Source organism: Apodemus sylvaticus, chromosome 19 (genome assembly GCF_947179515.1).
Source record: "Apodemus sylvaticus chromosome 19, mApoSyl1.1, whole genome shotgun sequence".
Classification (NCBI taxonomy): Eukaryota; Metazoa; Chordata; class Mammalia; order Rodentia; family Muridae; genus Apodemus; species Apodemus sylvaticus.
Window position 1 is genome coordinate 2572624 of NC_067490.1, and position 18612 is coordinate 2591235.

Sequence of the window (18612 nt, forward strand, 5' to 3'; positions counted from 1 at the left end):
ACAATTATTGTGTTAGGTGCAATGTGTGCTTTGAGCTTTAGTAAAGTTTCTTTTACGAATGAGGGTGCCCTTGCATTTGGAGCATAGATGTTCAGAATTGAAAGTTCTTCTTGGTGGATTTTTCCTTTGACCAGCAAGAAGTGTCCCTCAGTGTCTCTTTTGATGACTTTAGGTTGAAAGTCAATTTTATCTGATATTAGAATGGCTACTCCAGCTCGTTTCCTGAGACCATTGGCTTGTAAAATTGTCTTCCAGACTTTTACTCTAAGGTAGTTTTTGTCTTTGACATTTAGGTGTGTTTCCTGTATGCAGCAAAATGAAGGGTCCTGTTTCCTTATCCAGTCTGTTAGTCTATGTCTTTTGATTGGGGAATTGAGTCCATTGATGTTAAGAGATATTAAGGAATAGAGATTGTTACTTCCTGTCATTTTTGATGTTATTTTTATATTTGAGTGATTATCTTCTTTTGGGTTTGATGAAGGAAGGCTACCATCTTACTTTTTCTAGGGTGTAATTTCCCTCCTTGTATTGGAGTTTTCCTCCTATTATTCTTTGTAGAGCTGGGTTTGTGGAAAGATATTGTGTAAATTTGGTTTTGTCATGGAATATCTTGGTTTCTCCATCTATTGTGATTGAGAGTTTTGCTGGTTATAGTAGTCTTGGCTGACATTTGTGTTCTCTTAGAGTCTGCATGAGATCTGCCCAGGATCTTCTAGCTTTCATGGTCTCTGGTGAGAAGTCTGGTGTGATTCTGATAGGTCTTTCTTTATATGTTACTTGGCCTTTTTCTCTTACTGCCTTTAATATTCTTTTTTTGTTTAGTGCATTTGGGGTTTTAATTATTATGTGGCGAGAGGTATTTCTGCTCAGATCCAGTCTGTTTGGAGTTCTGTAGGCTTCTTGTATATTCATAGGTATCTCTCTCTTTAAGTTGGGAAAGTTTTCTTCCATAATTTTGTTAAAGATATTTGCTGGCCCTTTCAGTTGTAAATCTTCACTCTCATCTATACCTATAATCCTTAGGTTTGGTCTTCTCATTGTATCCTGGATTTCCTGGATGTTCTGGGATACAAGCTTTTTGCATTTTGCATTTTCTTTGACTGTTGAGTCAATGGTTTCTATGGTATCTTCAGCATAGAAATTATTTCTTCCATCTCTTGTATTCTGTTGTTTATATTTGCATCTATGGCCCCTGATTTCTTCTCAAGGTTTTCTATCTCCAAAGTTGTCTCCCTTTGTGATTTCTTAGTTGTTTCTACTTCTGTTTTTAGATCCAGGATGGTTTTGCTCAGTTCCATCATTTGTTTGTTTGTGTTTTCCTATAATTCTTTAAGAGATTTTTGTGTTTCCTCTTTCATGACTTCTGCCTCTTGACTCAAGTTCTCCTGCATTTCTTTAAGGTTTTTTTTGTGTGTGTGTGTTTCTTCTTTATTGGCTTCTATCTCTTGAGCCTTATTCTCCTGCATTTCTTTAAGTGATTTTTCTGTTTCCATTATACAGGTTTCTAGCTTATTCATGTTCCCCTGTATTTCTTTAAGAGATTCATTTATGTCCTTTTTGTGTTCTTCTAGCAGCATCATGAACAGTGATTTTAAATCCAAATCTTGTTTCTCTGGTGTGTTGGCATAACCAGGACTTGCTGATGTTGGAGAGTTTGGTTCAGATGCTGCCATATTGCCTAGATTTCTGTTAGTAGCATTCCTGCGTTTGCCCTTTGCCATCTTGTTCTCTGGAGTTAGTTGGTCTTGTCCCTGGCTGGTGTTTGGGCCTCCTGAGGGGCTCTGGGGCTATTACTGCAACACTATATGGCTGGGTTTCCCCTGTAGCAGATTGCTGATGTGCTGTCCTTCTCTTGGGTGCCCTTGCAGCTCTAGTGTGCTTTGCCCCAGATTGTGTCTGTGAACCAGATGGAGCCTGGTTTGCACCTTCAGGGAGTGCTGATGGTGTGTGCTGCTGGGACCTTTTCCGCGTGTTGATCACTCTGCTGGGCAGCCGATCTCCCAACCGGGTTGGTGCACACAAGGCTAGCCTGGCTGCTCAGGCCCTGGGTCCAGGTAAAAGCCTGGGAGGCCAAGGTCCGAGCAAAGTTCCCCTTGGGCTATGACTGTTAATTGGGTCTGTCAAGTGGCCAGGATGGCGGGCGTGTGCGCTCGCACTCTCTGAAAGTGCCGGGAGAGTCTGCTGGGCTAACAACCTCCTGGGCGGGTTGACACACAGATGGCCCACCAAGCCGCCCAGTTCTTGGGGTCAGTCCAGGGCCTGTTGGGGCCTAGACCCCCGCTTTGTTAGCCTCAGGCTATGCCTGTTAGACGGCTTTGCCTGCTAGTCCTGTAGGCAAAATGGCGGTGCACGCGCAGGCGCAGGCACAAAAACCTCCTGGCTAGGTTGGCACCCCGATGGCCCCCCGAACAGCCCAGGGCCTGGGTGCAGGCCAACGCCAGTTGGGCTTAGACCCCCGTGATGTTGGCCTCGGGTTATGTTTGTGTACCTCAGTCTGTCCGATCTCTCTGGAGTCCAAAACCAAGATGGAGGTGAGTCTCTTCTGACTGGCGGGAGGCAGAGTTCTGATGTGGCTTCTGTGTGGTGAAAGGCACCGTAAATCCGCAGCTGCTTGCAGCCCGGCTGGCCAGCGAAGGTCAGTGGTCGTGGGCGCAGGGCCTAACTGGACCCTGTGTCACCTTGGTTCCACTGCTGATGGCCCTTCGGCTGGACCAGCCACTGCTGCACTGCCGCCACCGCCGCCGCCGCCGCCCAGTTGTTGGCTCAGTCTTCTTACTCATGGAAGGTCTGACTCTGTTCAGGGCATGACAACTTCATCTAGGACAGCTCCAAGGAGGAAAGAGAGGGGAAATTCGTTCTAAGTGCCATAGGCTATGACAGATCTATGAGGCCTTTCATGTCAAAAGCAGCAGTTGTGTGGACCACAGCAGTTGACTTCCTCATTGAGAGTTCCTGAGATGGCCAGCAACTGCTAGAAGATGCTGGCGTTAACTATAGGGCCCTCAGTGGAGTTGAGAAGTCTGAGGCCTTATGCAGAATAGCTCCTGGGGGAGTACTAGGAAGGCGGGTCACTGGCTCCAGGATATCACTCTGCCTCCCCGATACAGGTGTAGTGGCTATTCCTGGTTGTCAACTTGACTATATCTGGAATGAACTACAATTCAGAATTGGAAGGCTCACCTATGATCCTAATCTGGAGGCTCAGAGATACAAGTTTCTGACCTGGATCTTGGCATGGAGATCTTGAAGCATAGTGGCTATGAATTCCATAAGATTAAGACAAGGAGCTCTCTGAGTTCAAGGTCACCTGGGATTAAAAGTGTGGTGGCACATGCCTTTAATATGAGCCACACCCTCTGCTGGAGACCTACATAAGGACATTGGAAGAAAAAAGACTCACTCTTCTTTGCCTGCTGGCCTTGTGGGACTGAGCAACTGCTAGATCCTTGTACTTCCATTCACAGCTGCTGCTGACCATTGTTATGAAGTTGGACTACAGACTGTAAGTCACCAACAAATTCCCTAACTATATAGAGACTGCCCATATATTCTGTGACTCTAGAGAACCCTGACTAATACAACTGGATACCCTCACCTTTCTTATCTGTTCCCCAGTATCAGCAGGTACCCTCACTATGCCAGTCTTCCTGTTGTGATGGTATAGGGTCCCCTTTTTTGTAAGCTCTTGATCACACTGACAAAGTATCTTAAAGTCACACAAGAGCAACTTGGAAACTGAAGTAGCAATCTTTTTTATAAAATGTTATGCAACCAAATCCTTATTCTATTATGGTGTGTTGTTACCGAAGTCAAGGTTTTATAGTTGAGGATCTGAAGAGATGGTTTAACTTGTAAGAGGGTCTGCTATTCAAGCATGGAGTTTCAATCCAGCACCCACAGAATAAATCAGGTGTGGGGCTATGTACCTCTAAGCTCAGCAGGGACTGAAGGATTGATGAGGCTCTCTGGCTGCCAGCCTACCCTAAAAACCTGAACTCAGGAAAGAACCTGACAAAGGAAACAAGACAAAGAATGTTAAGTGCCTTCATGTGGCCTCTACCACACTAACACCCCCCCCACACACACACACACACATACACTATACATATAATGTCCTAATAACTTTGTAGTGGATCCATGCTAAATTTTAACAAAGTTTTTAAATTACTATAGAAAGTTTAGAGATTTAAACTTAAAGATAGAAAACTTTCTTTAAAACTATCTCATGGACTTATACCATAAAAATGGAGTAAGGATTGTAACTATCAAGATTGACTTAAAACAAAGTAGTACTGCCCAGTCCTGAAGGTGTGATATCTGACACTAAAGGGCATCCTTTCTCTTGCAGGGCTGGCTGCTTACCCCCAAGAAATACATCCTCAGACAGTAAGCTTTCAACTCTGAAGGAAAATGTGGCTTTGTGTACATCACATGACCTTTAACAAAAGAAACCGAGCCATGTGTTAGTAGGGTAACTTCCAACATCTGTATCCATCTTGAAAGATTATTGTAGAGGGGGCTATGAGGGTTATTTGGTGGGTGGGATTGAAGGTTACTGGGGGTATGAGGGTTACCTGTGGTATAAAGATTATTGGGGCTGGGGGTAATGAAGGCTACTAGGGAGATAAAGGTTACTTAGGAGTATAAGGGTTACTTGGGAGTTATGAGGGTTACTGGGGAGGTTAAAGGTTAGTGGAGGTATGAAGATTACTGGGGAGTTGCTTGTATGCTTGCAAGCTGCCCACTGCACAGCCACGTGGCTAACAGACTTCAACAAGAGGTGCTTTGGTGCTTATTACTTTGTTACCGCCACACGGTGTGAAACCCCATATGGCGCTTAGTCTACAGCACCACACATCTGATTCAAGACTCTGTCACCTAACTTAATACCATCACCTCCCTGGTCATCTTCATTTGAAGGCTCTTATCTTTATAGGAATTGTTCACCTTTGTTTAACAATGAATCATAAAATACCTACTCTGCTAAAGGTTCTCAACATGAATTAGACATGACCTCTTGAGTTAAGAATCCAGACTATTAGAAATTATTGTAAAGGCCAATAGTATGAATCTCATATGTGAATTCAAGATCCTCCAAAGTGTCCTTACATTTGGTCTCTCAGAGCCCTCACCTCTAGGAACTTCCCTTGGCTTTTGGATGTTCTGAGTCTTTGTTACAACACAGATTCTAGAACCTTCAAAGGCCATATCCCCCATAGATACGATCAACCTAAGCCACACAATTCCTGAGAGGCCTTCTGCACCTTTGTCTATGAGGATCTCTCTGATACTCAGGGTCTCATAGCTCAAAGGTGGTGGCCTTTCAACGCTTGTTTTATCTTGAGCTCTCTCTGACAAAAGAGACCAGATGACGTGGAACTTACTGGAGACAATAACCGGAAGATGGCAGATCTCGGTAAGATCCAGCTTTCTCTCTGACATTTTCTTGATATGTACTCTCTCAAGAGCTGAGTCTTGAGGGCATTAACAGAACTGGTTTGTTCTCCTACCTGGTTTCCTCTCAAATCTACTTCCATTCTTTCATTCTGACTAATTCCTCTGGGAAGCTAAGGGAAAGTTGCCTATGCTCACGTCAGTTCTAGAGCAATCTTCTCCTCAGGTCCCTGCCACAGCTTCCTCCCCCACCATCCTTCCTATAACATTGTTCACTCCACTATCTGCCTCAGCACTGAGAGATAACTTCATCCCCATTGACCCATACCCGGGATGACCACATCTTCCAAATGCCCCCCCCCCCAGAGTATTTTGGACTTGAGCAAGGGGACCGCTGCTTTCAGGTACTTCCTCTGAGCTCACTGTCTAAGCTTATATCACTTTGACCAGAGTTTCTCAATCTCATGATGGAGACAGGCTGTTGACTTCAGAGGTACAGTCCCAGCAAATCTCTGAAGGTGGATTTGGCAGCAGAATTTCCTCACATTGCCAAGCATCTATAAAACCCCAGAAGACATATGGTCTACCTGCTACTTGGAGGTGTGTGCTCACAGTGTGATGTGGATGCCACTAGTGCTTTTTGAAAGTATTCTTGATCGTGGAATACTGTACTTCCTTGATCATTCAAAGTTTAATATTCTCCAACATTTCCACTGTCACAGGTTTGTAGCTGCTAGGATTGTATCTCCCCTTCCTTGTCTTTTCTGCCCTACCTTAAATATCAAGTACAAATCAATCATATAAACATACAGACAGTCCTAGTGTGTACTAACTTCTCAGTCTCTGTGACAAAGTTCACAATTATCCATCTTATCATGAGGCTCTGTGGGCGATGACCCCAAGGTTTTTCTCACTGATAAGAAACACCTGTCTTCTCATGGCTCACATTAAATGTCACTACTTCAGACAATATCTTTCCAGGGCCTCCAAAACTTTTAATTGCTCATCCTTGAAAAAAATAGTATTCCTTATATATGTATACCTATAAATGTTATAAATGTACAAATATATTAATATGTTTTAAGCAAAATTAGATGTGTTCATGAAATATAGAAATATAGAAGTTCAAATATTTTTTGCTCATACCTCAGAGGACAGTTTTACCAGACCACTGATCTCTACAACCTTCACTTGCCAGAGAACAGGGGTTCCAGAGAAAAATATATCTCTCAAATTGCCCACTTTAGAGCAAGGGTTATAGCAGCCATGATGGTTCTTAATACAAAACAAAGAGAGCAAGCATCAGAGCTAAAACTGAGCTGGGACAGGAAAGACAGAAGCATGAGGAAGATAAACCCAGACGCCTGGCTTGGCCATGTGGCTTGTAATCCTGCGCATGGAAGGCAGGGGCAGAATCAGGAATCAACACCAGCCTCAGGTACATAGTGAGCTCAAAGACAGTCTGGGCTATGGCCACCTAAAAATGATAAAATCAGTTAAGGGGTTGAGGAAGAAGGGAGCAGGGACAGAATGAACCGCCCACCGGTGTGACAGCAGCGGTTGTCCCATCTGTGACATGGCTCAAAGTCTAACGGTTTTTCTTTTGTTTCAGAAATAGTTTTGGCTGTCATCCTAACTGTATTGGCCCTTGCTATTCTGGCTATTCTGTTAGCAAGATGGACACGGCGTAGAAGCGGTGAGTAACCATGGCAACTTGACTCCCTAGAAAAGTCTCACAGGGAGGGAAGACAAGATGAGGCTTGAGTCTGTCTCTACTTACGAGATAACTATAGACTTTGCCAAGGTGCTCAGAGATCTTTTCCTGTCGGTGACTCTGCTCACAATGTGAAACTTTAAAGCTCTCTCAGCACTAACAACAACAATATCAGCATTAGCAAGAGAAATAACACTTTAAGACAAAATCTATCTCTGTTCCAAAGGAAACCGTTCTAGTCTGAAAATGTGGGAAAACAAGATTCTGGCAGAAGCAAGCATCTAGCAGTGTGGAAAAAGAAGCCAGGGCTGAGTGGCAGCACGGGACTGGTGCCTGTCAGAGGGATGGGACAGGGCTCATAGAATTATGATCCCTCTCCACAGAATCCTTCTCAGTATCCATCCTGTGTGCCCCAGATTTCTTCTCAGTACCTGTGAACCCTCAGAGAGAAAACAGGATAGCATGGCAGGGCCGAATGGACATGCTAGGCTCTTGTCAGGGAGCTAGGTCTAGAGAACAGAAAGTTTTGTCAGGAAGAATACAGCTAATGTCAAATAGCTAACAGAAGCATTTGCCTGACCCTTCCACAGAGGCGCGGGTCTCCAGATATACTTCAGAACAGAGTGAGTATCCAATGACAAGAGTGACAAGTGCTTAGCAAACATGGGTTCTTTGCTGTGGCTGGCTCCCAGTGTACATGCAGAACTTGATCAGTATGTCATACCGTGAGCTACACTTTTGTCAGAGATCCAGATTAGTAGTGTGTGAGTGTGCATGATCCTGTGGCTCCTCTTTTAGCAGCAAGGACACCAAGCCTTGGGATCAGCAGATCCCTTGGGCATTAGACCTGATGGTTCAGGAGAAGGTCTAAGTCTTGCTGTGAAGAGAGCTTCCATAGGGCAGCTACACAGAAGGTTCTAATAGTCAGGAATAGTGAGAGTTGGGACAGTGAAGATTTCTCTGAAGGGGAGGAAAAGACATGTCTCTGAGAGCTAGCCCAGGACTACTGCATAGGAAGAAGAAGCTGGGTGATGCAGTGAGAGTCCCCCCCGACTCTTGATCACCTATCTAGCCAATATTCTAAACCGTTTCTTCACAGTTAACCCACATTTCTAGACGTTCCTGTTTACATTAACTCTTAGATTCTTGCTGACCATCAAGAAACACAATCACGGAGTTCTCTCTCCTTTCTCCCTAGGTGCCGGGCTTCTGGACCATGAGGATGGTAGGGACAAAAAGATTAGGGTCTACAGACAAGTCATGAAGAATGTGTTCCTTAGGAAATAGTGGCTTCACTCAGCTCTGTGTACAACAGACTCTGCTGTTACACCTCCAACTGCTTTCCCTATGCTCATGTCTATGCAAATGCAAAACCAGTTGTGCACTTTTCCCAAAAGGGGCAAACATTTCTCTTTCTTAAGACCACTAAAATAATTTCCACCTCTTGTTTATAAAAACTGGGACTTATTTATCAAAAGGGACTGGAAAGATGGCTCAGTGGTTAAGAGCACTGTCTGCTCTTTCAGAGAAGCCAGGTTCAATTCCCACCACCCACGTGGCAGCTCACAGCCATCCATAGCCCCAGTTCCAAAAGATCCACTACCATTTTGTAACTTCTATGGACATTGCTGGCACATAATGCGCAGACATGCATATAGGCAAAACACCTGTCCCATACACTAAAAATAATTTTAAATGAATAAAATACATATGTTATAGACTGTAATGAAGGCTAAATAGCATATTGAAAAGATACCTTGAAAGCTACACAATAAAACATGGGACACACAAAATTTATGATCCCTGTTTTGGAAAATGAAGTTGATAATTTAAACAGCTGATGCTTGTGCGTGCTCAGCTGCTAACAGGGAAGCTGAGCCCGGTGCTGAGGCTCAGAACCCCAGTGTTCACCCACTTAAGATTAAGAAAGGATTGTTGATTGCTGAATTTCAATATTTAGCATTATCTATGGCTAGTTATCCCCCAAATTATGACATGCAGTCTGGCATGAGTATAGAGTAATTACAAAGGTAATTTGATGAGACTCCAAGGCACTGAGGTTCCCTGCACAGTGTCCCACAGATGTCCTTCACTCTGACACATCAGCATTTCTACTGTTCTGCCTCAAAACTTTTCCCCAGTGGCTGTCTATGGATTTGCCTGGGGCTCACTATCTACCCAGATCTCATTAAGAGCCATTAGACTTGCTTCTTTCCTGTTTGAAGTCACTAAAATGGATACACCAGTCAATCTAACTAAAGGTTCATGAAACTATGGATTGTAGAAGCAAACACACACACACACACACACACACATACACACACACACCACAACCCCCCCCCCCAAGAGGTGTGGAAAGTCTGGTTACTTAGTTTGCTATAGATATCTTCCATTTATGTTCACTTCCCCTTCCTCTCCATCTCTATGATTTGTGACATACAAGAGTGGAGAGCAAAGACCTTCTGGGTCCTCTTTCTTTTCTGAAATTAAGGATGAAGGAATAGGAACACTGGGAAATTGATAAGCCCTTGCAGTAAATTTATATCCTGATGAGATATTGATAACTCAGTCTCCTTTCTCTTTCTTTTCACATAGGTATTTCCAGTGGGAGACACAAACGAGGTAAACAGTTTGGTTTCCTATGGTGCACTGATGTTGTAAACAATGAGAAGTCTCATTGTGTCTCCTTTCCTTTAGGATCCCGATGCTCGTTTTCATCAGATAGCGGTAAATAAATTACATAGTGGCTTGTTAAGAAATGAATACATACGTCTGTTTAGAAGGAGTTAAGAATTTTACATTTTCCTTCAATCCTCCAGACATTTCATGTGATGACTGAGATAATTATATTTATGGTCAAGTTATAGGGGAATTAATCCTCCTCCTGCCATGAGCATCTGTAAGGCCCATGTGTCACTCACTCATCCTGTGATAAAACAGCTGAAGGAAAGAAACAGCTTTAAAAGAAAGGACTTAGGCCTGGCTGCTGACTCAGATGTCCTAGCCCATGGAGCCTTGATCCAGTTGCTTTGAATCTGTGGCAAGGAAGCACACTATGACAGGAGCTTGTTGGGACTGCTCACAGAAAGCAGAGAGCATTCACTTCTGTGACAACCTCTGGTCCAAAGTCCATTAATCCACAGGTTTATAAAACAAATCAATCCAATCATGAGATGAGTGTTCATGCTCTAGTTGCCTCCCAAAGACCCCACCCCTGGACACTGCACTGGGGGCCAAGTCTCCAAAGCGACCTTCTGGAGCACATTCGGGATCCACACCGCAGGCTCCTGTGCATCCTGCAGAATAAAATGCATCTAGCTCTTCTTCAAGAGTCCCCGAAGTCTCAACACTTCTAGAACAGGTCAAACACCCAAGTCCCATGTTTCTTCTGAGACCTGAGGCAAATTTCCAGCTCCGGGCATCTTCAAAAACTCAGACAAAACAATTCACAGAGCCCCTAGATGCAACAGCATGGGGCAAATATTCTTCCTCCAAAAGGGAGATGTGACACAGCCAAAGTACACCTCGACTGAAGCTGGTCCTGGGCCCTGCAGAGAGCAAACACTGGGTCCCTGAGTGCATATCAGCACCCCAGTGCACAGTAGCACAGTCCTAGGCTTTCGAGTCCCCAGACCACCTCTGCTGTGTGCAGCCCACTTAGGCTCTCTGCAGCACTGACTCCACCTCACTACCTATGGCTTCCTTCAGCAGGTATTCCATATTCTTAACACCCCCAACTTCTTATGGCCCCTCATTGTATCTTTGATTTCACTTTTGCCTGCTCACACTTGCTTACATGAAGGAGTAATACCTGTAAGCAGTTACTTTGTGACCCACACCAGGGCTTTCAGAGCCTCCATAGACTATGAGTCTTTATAGAAGCCTCGATGGCTATGTAACTCTTACATTCTACATGTTTGCAAAACAGCATCACACAGATGCTGTGGGAACAGTAGGAGGATCACCACTCTCCCTTGGACCATTATTTTGGTGGCCCATGAGTTCCTGGGTGGTTGACTGAGAAACAAATCCCAAAGCAGCTCTGGGGGTCTTACAAACTTAAAGTTTGACAGTTTTGACCCTGCCACAGGCAAAGTCTGCAAACTTCCTACTGTTCTGACACAAGGTAGCCAGCTTCTTTGCAAGGAGTCTGATCTCTCTAATAACATTCAAGCAATCCTGTTGTGGCCAAAAAAAAAAAAAATACTTTTTAAATGTTCCCACTGTTTCCCACTTACAATTCTCCCCATAATGCTGCCTACAGCAGCCACAAATAGCCTTGCCATCGCCTGAAGAGTACAGGGCCTTGAAACTCCCAAATCAACTCGGCCGCATCCATTTACTGTAAAATAGAAGATCAAGAGAACTATTCCCAAGAGAATACTAATTACTACCTAAACCACCTTTACTGCCCAGAGTTCAGTCAGCATTTGACCTGAGCTCAGGCACAGATGCCTACAAAGGTCTGTTTGCAGCATCTACATGATCACCACATTGGGGGACTGGGAAGATAAGCTGCCAGATGATGTTCCACAGACTCCATCAAGAATATATCTCAGCCGGGCGGTGGTGGTGCACGCCTTTAATCCCAGCACTTGGGAGGCAGAGGCAGGCGGATTTCTGAGTTCGAGGCCAGCCTGGTCTACAGAGTGAGTTCCAGGACAGCCAGGGCTACACAGAGAAACCCTGTCTCGGAAACAAACAAACAAACAAACAAACAAAACAAAACAAAAGAATATTTCTCCTGAGCCATTTCAGATACCTTCACTGGGGCTCTTGAAACATGACTCACTTCCCAAGTGTCTCCCAAAGGACAGCATCTGGAAGCAGTTCCTGTCAGAAGGAGAAAAGAATCAGCTATTTGCAAAATTCATCAAGTCCAGGCCCACACACAAGTGAATTGACCTTAAATTTCATAAAGAATGAGTCCCATACAATCAAACTCACAGTAATGATGAGGAAGGGATGCTCCAAGACTCAGCGTTCCCAGAGCAGCATTACACGGATACCAAAGCCAGGCAGATGCACCAGAAGAAAATACCAGCTACATCACCGAAGAGCCAGGTGCAAAAACAGTGGATGAAATATAAGCAGACCAAATTATGTATTCTAAAAACGAGTCATTTGCCATAATCAGTGGGGAATTACTTCTCCTTTCAAACTAATACGAGATAGAAAATGAAGGAGTTAAGTCATAGGACCACTTTGAGATTTGTAGAAAAGGCATTTGCAAAATCCACCATTCTTCTGTGATTAAGGCATTTGCAAAATCCACCATTCTTCTGTGATTAAGGCATTTGCAAAATCCACCATTCTTCCATGATTAATGAGTTAGGCACATAATTAATGAAGCACCTGACACTTGTAAAGATCATGTCATATTCCAGGGTGGAAAACTGAGTCTTTTCCTCTATAGTCGAGAATGAGGCCAGTCCACTCTCCACGACCTCTACTTCTTGTATGGCAAGAATCATAGAGGAGGAAAGGAAGGGATAGTGAGCATAATGGGGGGTACATGCAGCAAACTGAGTGACCATAGTTTCCTCAACTCTTGGGGGTTTATGGTGTGTGTGTGTGTGTGTGTGTGTGTGTGTGTGTGTGTGTGTGTGTGTGTGTATTGGCTTCTACAATCCATAGCTTCATGAACCTTTAGTTATAGATTGGATGTCTTATCCATTTTAGTGACTTCAAACTGGAAAGATAAGCAAGTCTAGTGGCTCTTAATGAGATCTGGGTGTGACTGTTGGGATAGTGAGCCCTGGGCACATCCATAGACTGCCACTGGAAGAAAGCTAGAATGATTGGGTAAGAGAGGACCTCAGCCAAGAAAATGCCTCCACCAGATTGGCCTGGAGGCATACTGCAGTGTGTTTTATTAGTTGATGATTGCTGTGGAAAGGCTCAGCCTACTGAGGGTGGTGCCACCCCTTGGTAGAGGGTCGTAGGTATAAGAATTAATGTTGAGCAAGCCCTAGGGAGCAAGAAGTTACCAGTGTCCCTCCATAGCTTCTGCTTAAATTCCTGTCTCCAGGTTGCTTCCCTGTTTGAGTTCTTGCCCTGACTTTTCTCACTGGGTTTAGCATGGGGTGTATAACAAAATGAGTAATATAAAAGACTATGAACTTGAGAAACAATAGATGGGTAATTTGTATAGATGATAGATAAATAGATTGATAGATAAATTGATAGATAGATAGTTAATGTCAGCATCAAAAATAATTAATGATAAGAGAACATGAATTTGAAAAGGAGTGAGCAAGTGTGGAAGGAGTTGTAGGAAACAGATGCAGGGAGAAAATTATGTAAATACAGTACTCACATATGAAATCTCAACAAATAAGCTTACAAATGAAAATAAATAAATTTATGCAAACATGTTTGTCTTAGCTAGGATTTTACTGCTGTGAACAAACACCATGACCAAGGAAAGACATATATGGACAACATTTAATTGGACCTAGCTTACAGGTTCAGAGGTTCAGTCCATTATCATCAAGGTGGGAGCATGGCAGCATCTAGACAGGCATGGTGCAGGCAGAGAAGAAAGTTCTACATCTTCATCTGAAGGCTGCTGCTAGTGGAAGACTGACTTTCAGACAGCTAAGAGGAAGGTCTTAAGCCCACACCCACAGTAACACACTCACTCTAACAAGGCCATACCTCCTAATAGTGCCATTCCCTGGACCAAGCATATACAAACTATGACATTACACTCCTGGCCCCCATAGGCTTGTTCAAACATATGAGTCTATGGAGCCATACCTAAACATTTAGTTCAACTTCAAAAGGCCCCATAGTCTATAGCAGTCTCAACAATGTTAAAAATCCAATGTTCAAGGTCTCTTCTGAGATTCATCCAGTCACTTAATTGTAATCCCCAAGCAAGACAGGAAACAAGCTGGGTAAACTCCGAACTTTTGCATCTCTGCATGTCTGATGTCAAAGTGGTCTTCAGATCTCCAACTCCCTTTACATCTCTGTTGACCACAACAAACTCCTTTCTTCTGGGCTGGTTTCACTCCCAAGTAGCAGTTTCCTCAGCAAATAGCCCATCGCTCTGATATCTCAAACATCTTGGGGCCTCCAAGGCAACTTCAATGTTACAGATTCTTGTTTCAATGTCCAGGATCCACACATGATCTTCTGGCTCCTACAAGGGCTGGTGTCACTTCTCCTCTGTAGCATTCTAAGCTCAGGTTGATTCACTCCACTGATGCTGTTGTTCTTAATGATCATCCCATGGTACTGGCATCTCCAATACTCTGGTGTCTTCCACTGCAAATAGGCCTCATTAATAGCCTCTGATAGGCTCTCTTCAGTGTGCCAAGCCTCAACTCCTTTGCATGATCCTGTCAACTACAACTGGGTCTGCACCTTCTGTCTCCTGGGATTAAAGGTATGCACCACTGTGCCTGAATCTAAACTTAGCTGGCTAATATCTTGGCCCAAAGTAAGTCTTCCTTCATCTGTTATCTTCTAGAACACAGAATTTGGGTCCATTTTATTTCCTGGTACCCCTTTGATACTCACACCATACATTTTTTATATTTTACCTTTCTAAGCATGCTATGCTTGTTCAAAATGCTCTTCATGAGACTTGACCAGAGAACAAAGTCTCTGTTGGACTTTTTTGAGACTTTCTTTGTCAATACAATTAATATAGATCTCTTTAACTTAGCCACAAGTAGATTCTTCAAAGGGCAAAAACCAGCCACATTCTTCACCAAAATGCCACGAAAACAGTCTCTCGGCCACATACTAAAATTCTTCTCCTCTGAAACCTCTAGAACCAGGCTTCCACAGTTCAAATAACCCTCAGCAACAAAGTTTTCCACACTCCAACTAGGACAACCCATCAAACCCCCCTTAAAGCACTCCATGGCTTTCCAAATCCAAAGTCCTAAAATCCACATTCTTCCAAACAAAAGCATGGTCAGGCCTATCACAGCAATACCCCAGTCCCTGGTACCAACTTCTGTCTTAGTTAGGTGCCGTGATCAGATACCATGACCAAGGCAAGTCTTATAAAGGACAACATTTAATTGGAGCTCCCTTACAGGTTCAGAGGTTCAGTCCATTATCAAGGTGGAAGCTTGGCAGCGTCTAGACAGGCGTGGTGCAGGCAGAGCTGAGAGTTGTGCATCTTCATCTGAAGGCTGCTAGTAGAACATTGACTTCCGGAAAGCTAGGAGAAGGGTCTTAAGCCCATGCCCACAGTAACACACCTACTCCAACAAGGCCACACCTAATAGTGCCACTCCCTGGGTCAAGCATATACATCAAAATATTATAAAGACAATTTCAAAAGACCAGGGGCAAAGGAACAGGCAATGCTAGTCAAAGGCACTAACTTGACATTCTAAGGGGAATACACCCTGAAGAGCTAATGACAGAATAATTAATATATGTTTGCAATTCACTCAGTGGATGGATTTAAAGTATTCTCATCGGAACAAGAAAAAAAATAATCTGCGAAGTGATTAGTAAACTTATTTGCTTGAACATGGTGATTGATTGTTTTGCAATGTTTATATCAACCCATGATGAAGTTATACAATCTTATGTCAATTACACCCCAACACAGGCAGAAGAAGAAAGTATCATTAGATTACTAGAGGGAAGCCCCTGCACCCCATTCCAGATCACACAAATACTAAACACTTAAGTGCACCTTCCTTAGTATTGATCTGGGGACAGATCCCTGAAAATTGATTGCACTGTGGTATGATTTGGACAGTGAAGTTAAAAGTGTTCAAAGAAGTACAGGTATTATCTGGTGTTGTCTCTGTGGCTCTTAGTTCTTGGGGACTCAACTTCTCAGTGACAATTATGCCTCCTCAGAACACACTCAGACAGTGAGTGTAACTATAATTTTTTTCAATACTTTTAATGATGGTTCTTAAATTCTCTAATCTCCCTTGTAGCTCACCACCCATCAGAGGTAGTGGAAAAGAAAGAATACCAGGGGGTAGAGGGAGGAGGGGACATGGACCTATTTAGAAAGGTTCTTTGAAGCAACTCCCATCAGTGTTGTCTGGAAATCAGCAGTTCAGTTCACAAGTCAGCAGCAGCAGCTTGATCCATTTGCAAACAGTTCTTGGATATACCAGCAGTCCAATTCGGTTGAGTCAGGATAGCAAACAAAAATCAGCAGCAGTGGTACTGCCTCGCAGAGACAGCCAGGCCTCTGTCTCAGAGTCAGCAAGAGGGACCAGGAGCGACAAGAATCCAGGAAAAGAAAGAAACAACGTCTTAGAGCAGCAGCATTTGTCTACGGAAAATTAAACCCTTTAAAGGGTGGAATGGAAACCGATAGCTAACCCAAGGACACTAGCCAGCGCCTCCTCCCTGGGCTGGCCCTCAGCCCCTGATGAGTGACAGTAGCAGAACCTGACAGGCAAAGGTTGGAGCCCAAATTCTGAGGACCGGCCTCTTGATTTTCTGTTTGTGTTTTAGGACCAACTGGTGTTTCTATAGGAGGAAAGTCAGTGAGTCACCACTCCCTGGGTGAGTGTTCCACGGCTTGCTTTTAGTTCTGCCATTTTCTACTTTACAAGCCTTAGTGTTGCAAATACTTGTTGATGCTGCTGCTGCTGCTGTTGATGCTGTTGCTACTGCTGCTGTTTTCTTCTTTGTAAGCGGTTTTTTAAAAAATATAGTACAAAAATAATTAACACACTTGCACACTCTCAATGTGCAAACACATCTTCAGTGTATGTACACACCCTCGATGTGTAAACCCAACATCAATGTGTGTATAGACCTTCCTGTGTGAACCCACCCTCATTGTGCATAAACACCCTCATTGTGCCAGTTGATAATACTTTGTCCTGTTTCCCAAGCATAGATAATACTGAAATCCTTTCTCTTGATCCCATTACAGACCCTTTGCCCTATCCTTTCTCAAACACTTATAAGTGAATTATGGTCTTTAATGTCTACTTGCAATATTTATACATTCTCACTGAATGCAATATTCCATTCTTTATTTCATAGTTTTTACTGAAGTGTTGTCTCTTTTAAGGCATCATTACAGTTTTCATCTTCTTCAAAACTATAATATTGAAATATAGAAACATAATCTATGCACTTCAGTTGAGGAATAAAATCACAACTTATAAATATACAATATTTTTCTAACGTTTTTTCTTACTGATGCATTATCAGCATCTTCCCCAATTCTCCTATGTTGCCTCTTGGCTGGCTCCCCTCCAGGTTCCCCAGCACACAACCCCTGTAACACAGTCAGTCCTTTCAAGTCTGTGGTTTCCTTGGTACCACAAACCTACTGTCTTGAGTTGTGTCTTGTTGTTATTTAGGTTACATTTCTACATAAAAACCTTACTCCAAATGATTTTCAAATTTGCTTCTGGGGGTTATTTTGGAAATCATATGGGGGTCTCATCTCCCTTCTTATTCAGAAGCCAACTGTTCTGTTGGGTCTGTTACCCAAGTCTCTGTCCCGTGGCCTTCCTTTTCTGTGTCATATTTGGCATTGTTTGGATTTGTTTGGATATTTTGTTTGTTTGGATTTGTTTTGTTCTCCTTAAATTTGTATAACACATTCTCCCCAGTTATTGTTGTTTTAAACATGGAGACAATCAGTATTTTCTATAGACAGTAACCTTTAATTGGCCATCACCCAAAAGGCTTTCTTTCCCCTCCGATGGTTATGGACATTTATTCTGTCAATAATAATGAATACACACACAGAGAGAGAGAGAGAGAGAAAAAACACAAAGCTACCTCTGTGTTGCAGTGTCTGCCATAGTCTTTCTTCTTTCTCAAGCTCAATTGGCCTCCATGTCTCACATGTGAGTGGCTGTTTTCCAAACTTTTCTGTGACTGAAAGTACTAGACTTTGCACTTGGTCTCATGAGTTTCACTGAATGCAGAATGGAAAATTATTTTACTTCAGCACTTTTTTTTATCATTCTTGGGTTTGCTATTGATAAAATCTTCTATTCTAATGAAACTCACTGAGGACCAGCCCTAGAGGGTCTCCTTTCTTCTTGGTTCTCTCTTGAGATAGCAGTCAAGCAAGAGCATCAGTGGGTCAAGACTAGGTCTGCAAGATATTTAGGGTTGCTGTTTAAGAATACAATGTTTACCTATCTTAAGTATAAGTCACTTTGCTGCTGTAGCTGACCTGTTGAGTTCCTCTGAGGCCAGAAACTGCAGTCTCTGACATTTAGCACCTCATAGTAAAACAGCAGGGGATTAAGTAAAGTAGCCCTTGTTCTATCTCTGCAGGAACTACAGGGTTCTAACTCCCAGCCTGCTAGTTGAAGTCACAGGAAGAAAAAGAAACACTTTGAAAAGTGATTTTAATCTTTATTTCTACATTCTCTCTAAAAAGTTCTCTAAAAAAGTTCTTCTAAAAGGTGGTTCTCTCAAAAAAAAAAGTCCTTCAATTCTGTTTTAAAAGTTCTCTCTCTCTGTCTCTCTGTCTCTCTGTCTCTCTCTGTCTCTCTGTCTCTGTCTCTCTCTGTCTCTGTCTCTCT

General features: G+C 43.2%; 1 protein-coding gene across 1 annotated transcript in view; it reads left to right on the top strand.

Moving 5' to 3' along the window:
* Positions 1-5403: 5403 nt before the first annotated feature.
* Positions 5404-18612, top strand: part of Tsbp1 (testis expressed basic protein 1) — a 46436-nt gene continuing 33227 nt past the window's right edge. The window contains exons 1-4 of the mRNA XM_052164427.1: positions 5404-5416; positions 7007-7090; positions 7699-7731; positions 9704-9835. Coding sequence (XP_052020387.1) covers positions 5404-5416; positions 7007-7090; positions 7699-7731; positions 9704-9835 — 262 coding nt within the window. The remainder of the gene's footprint in view (positions 5417-7006; positions 7091-7698; positions 7732-9703; positions 9836-18612) is intronic.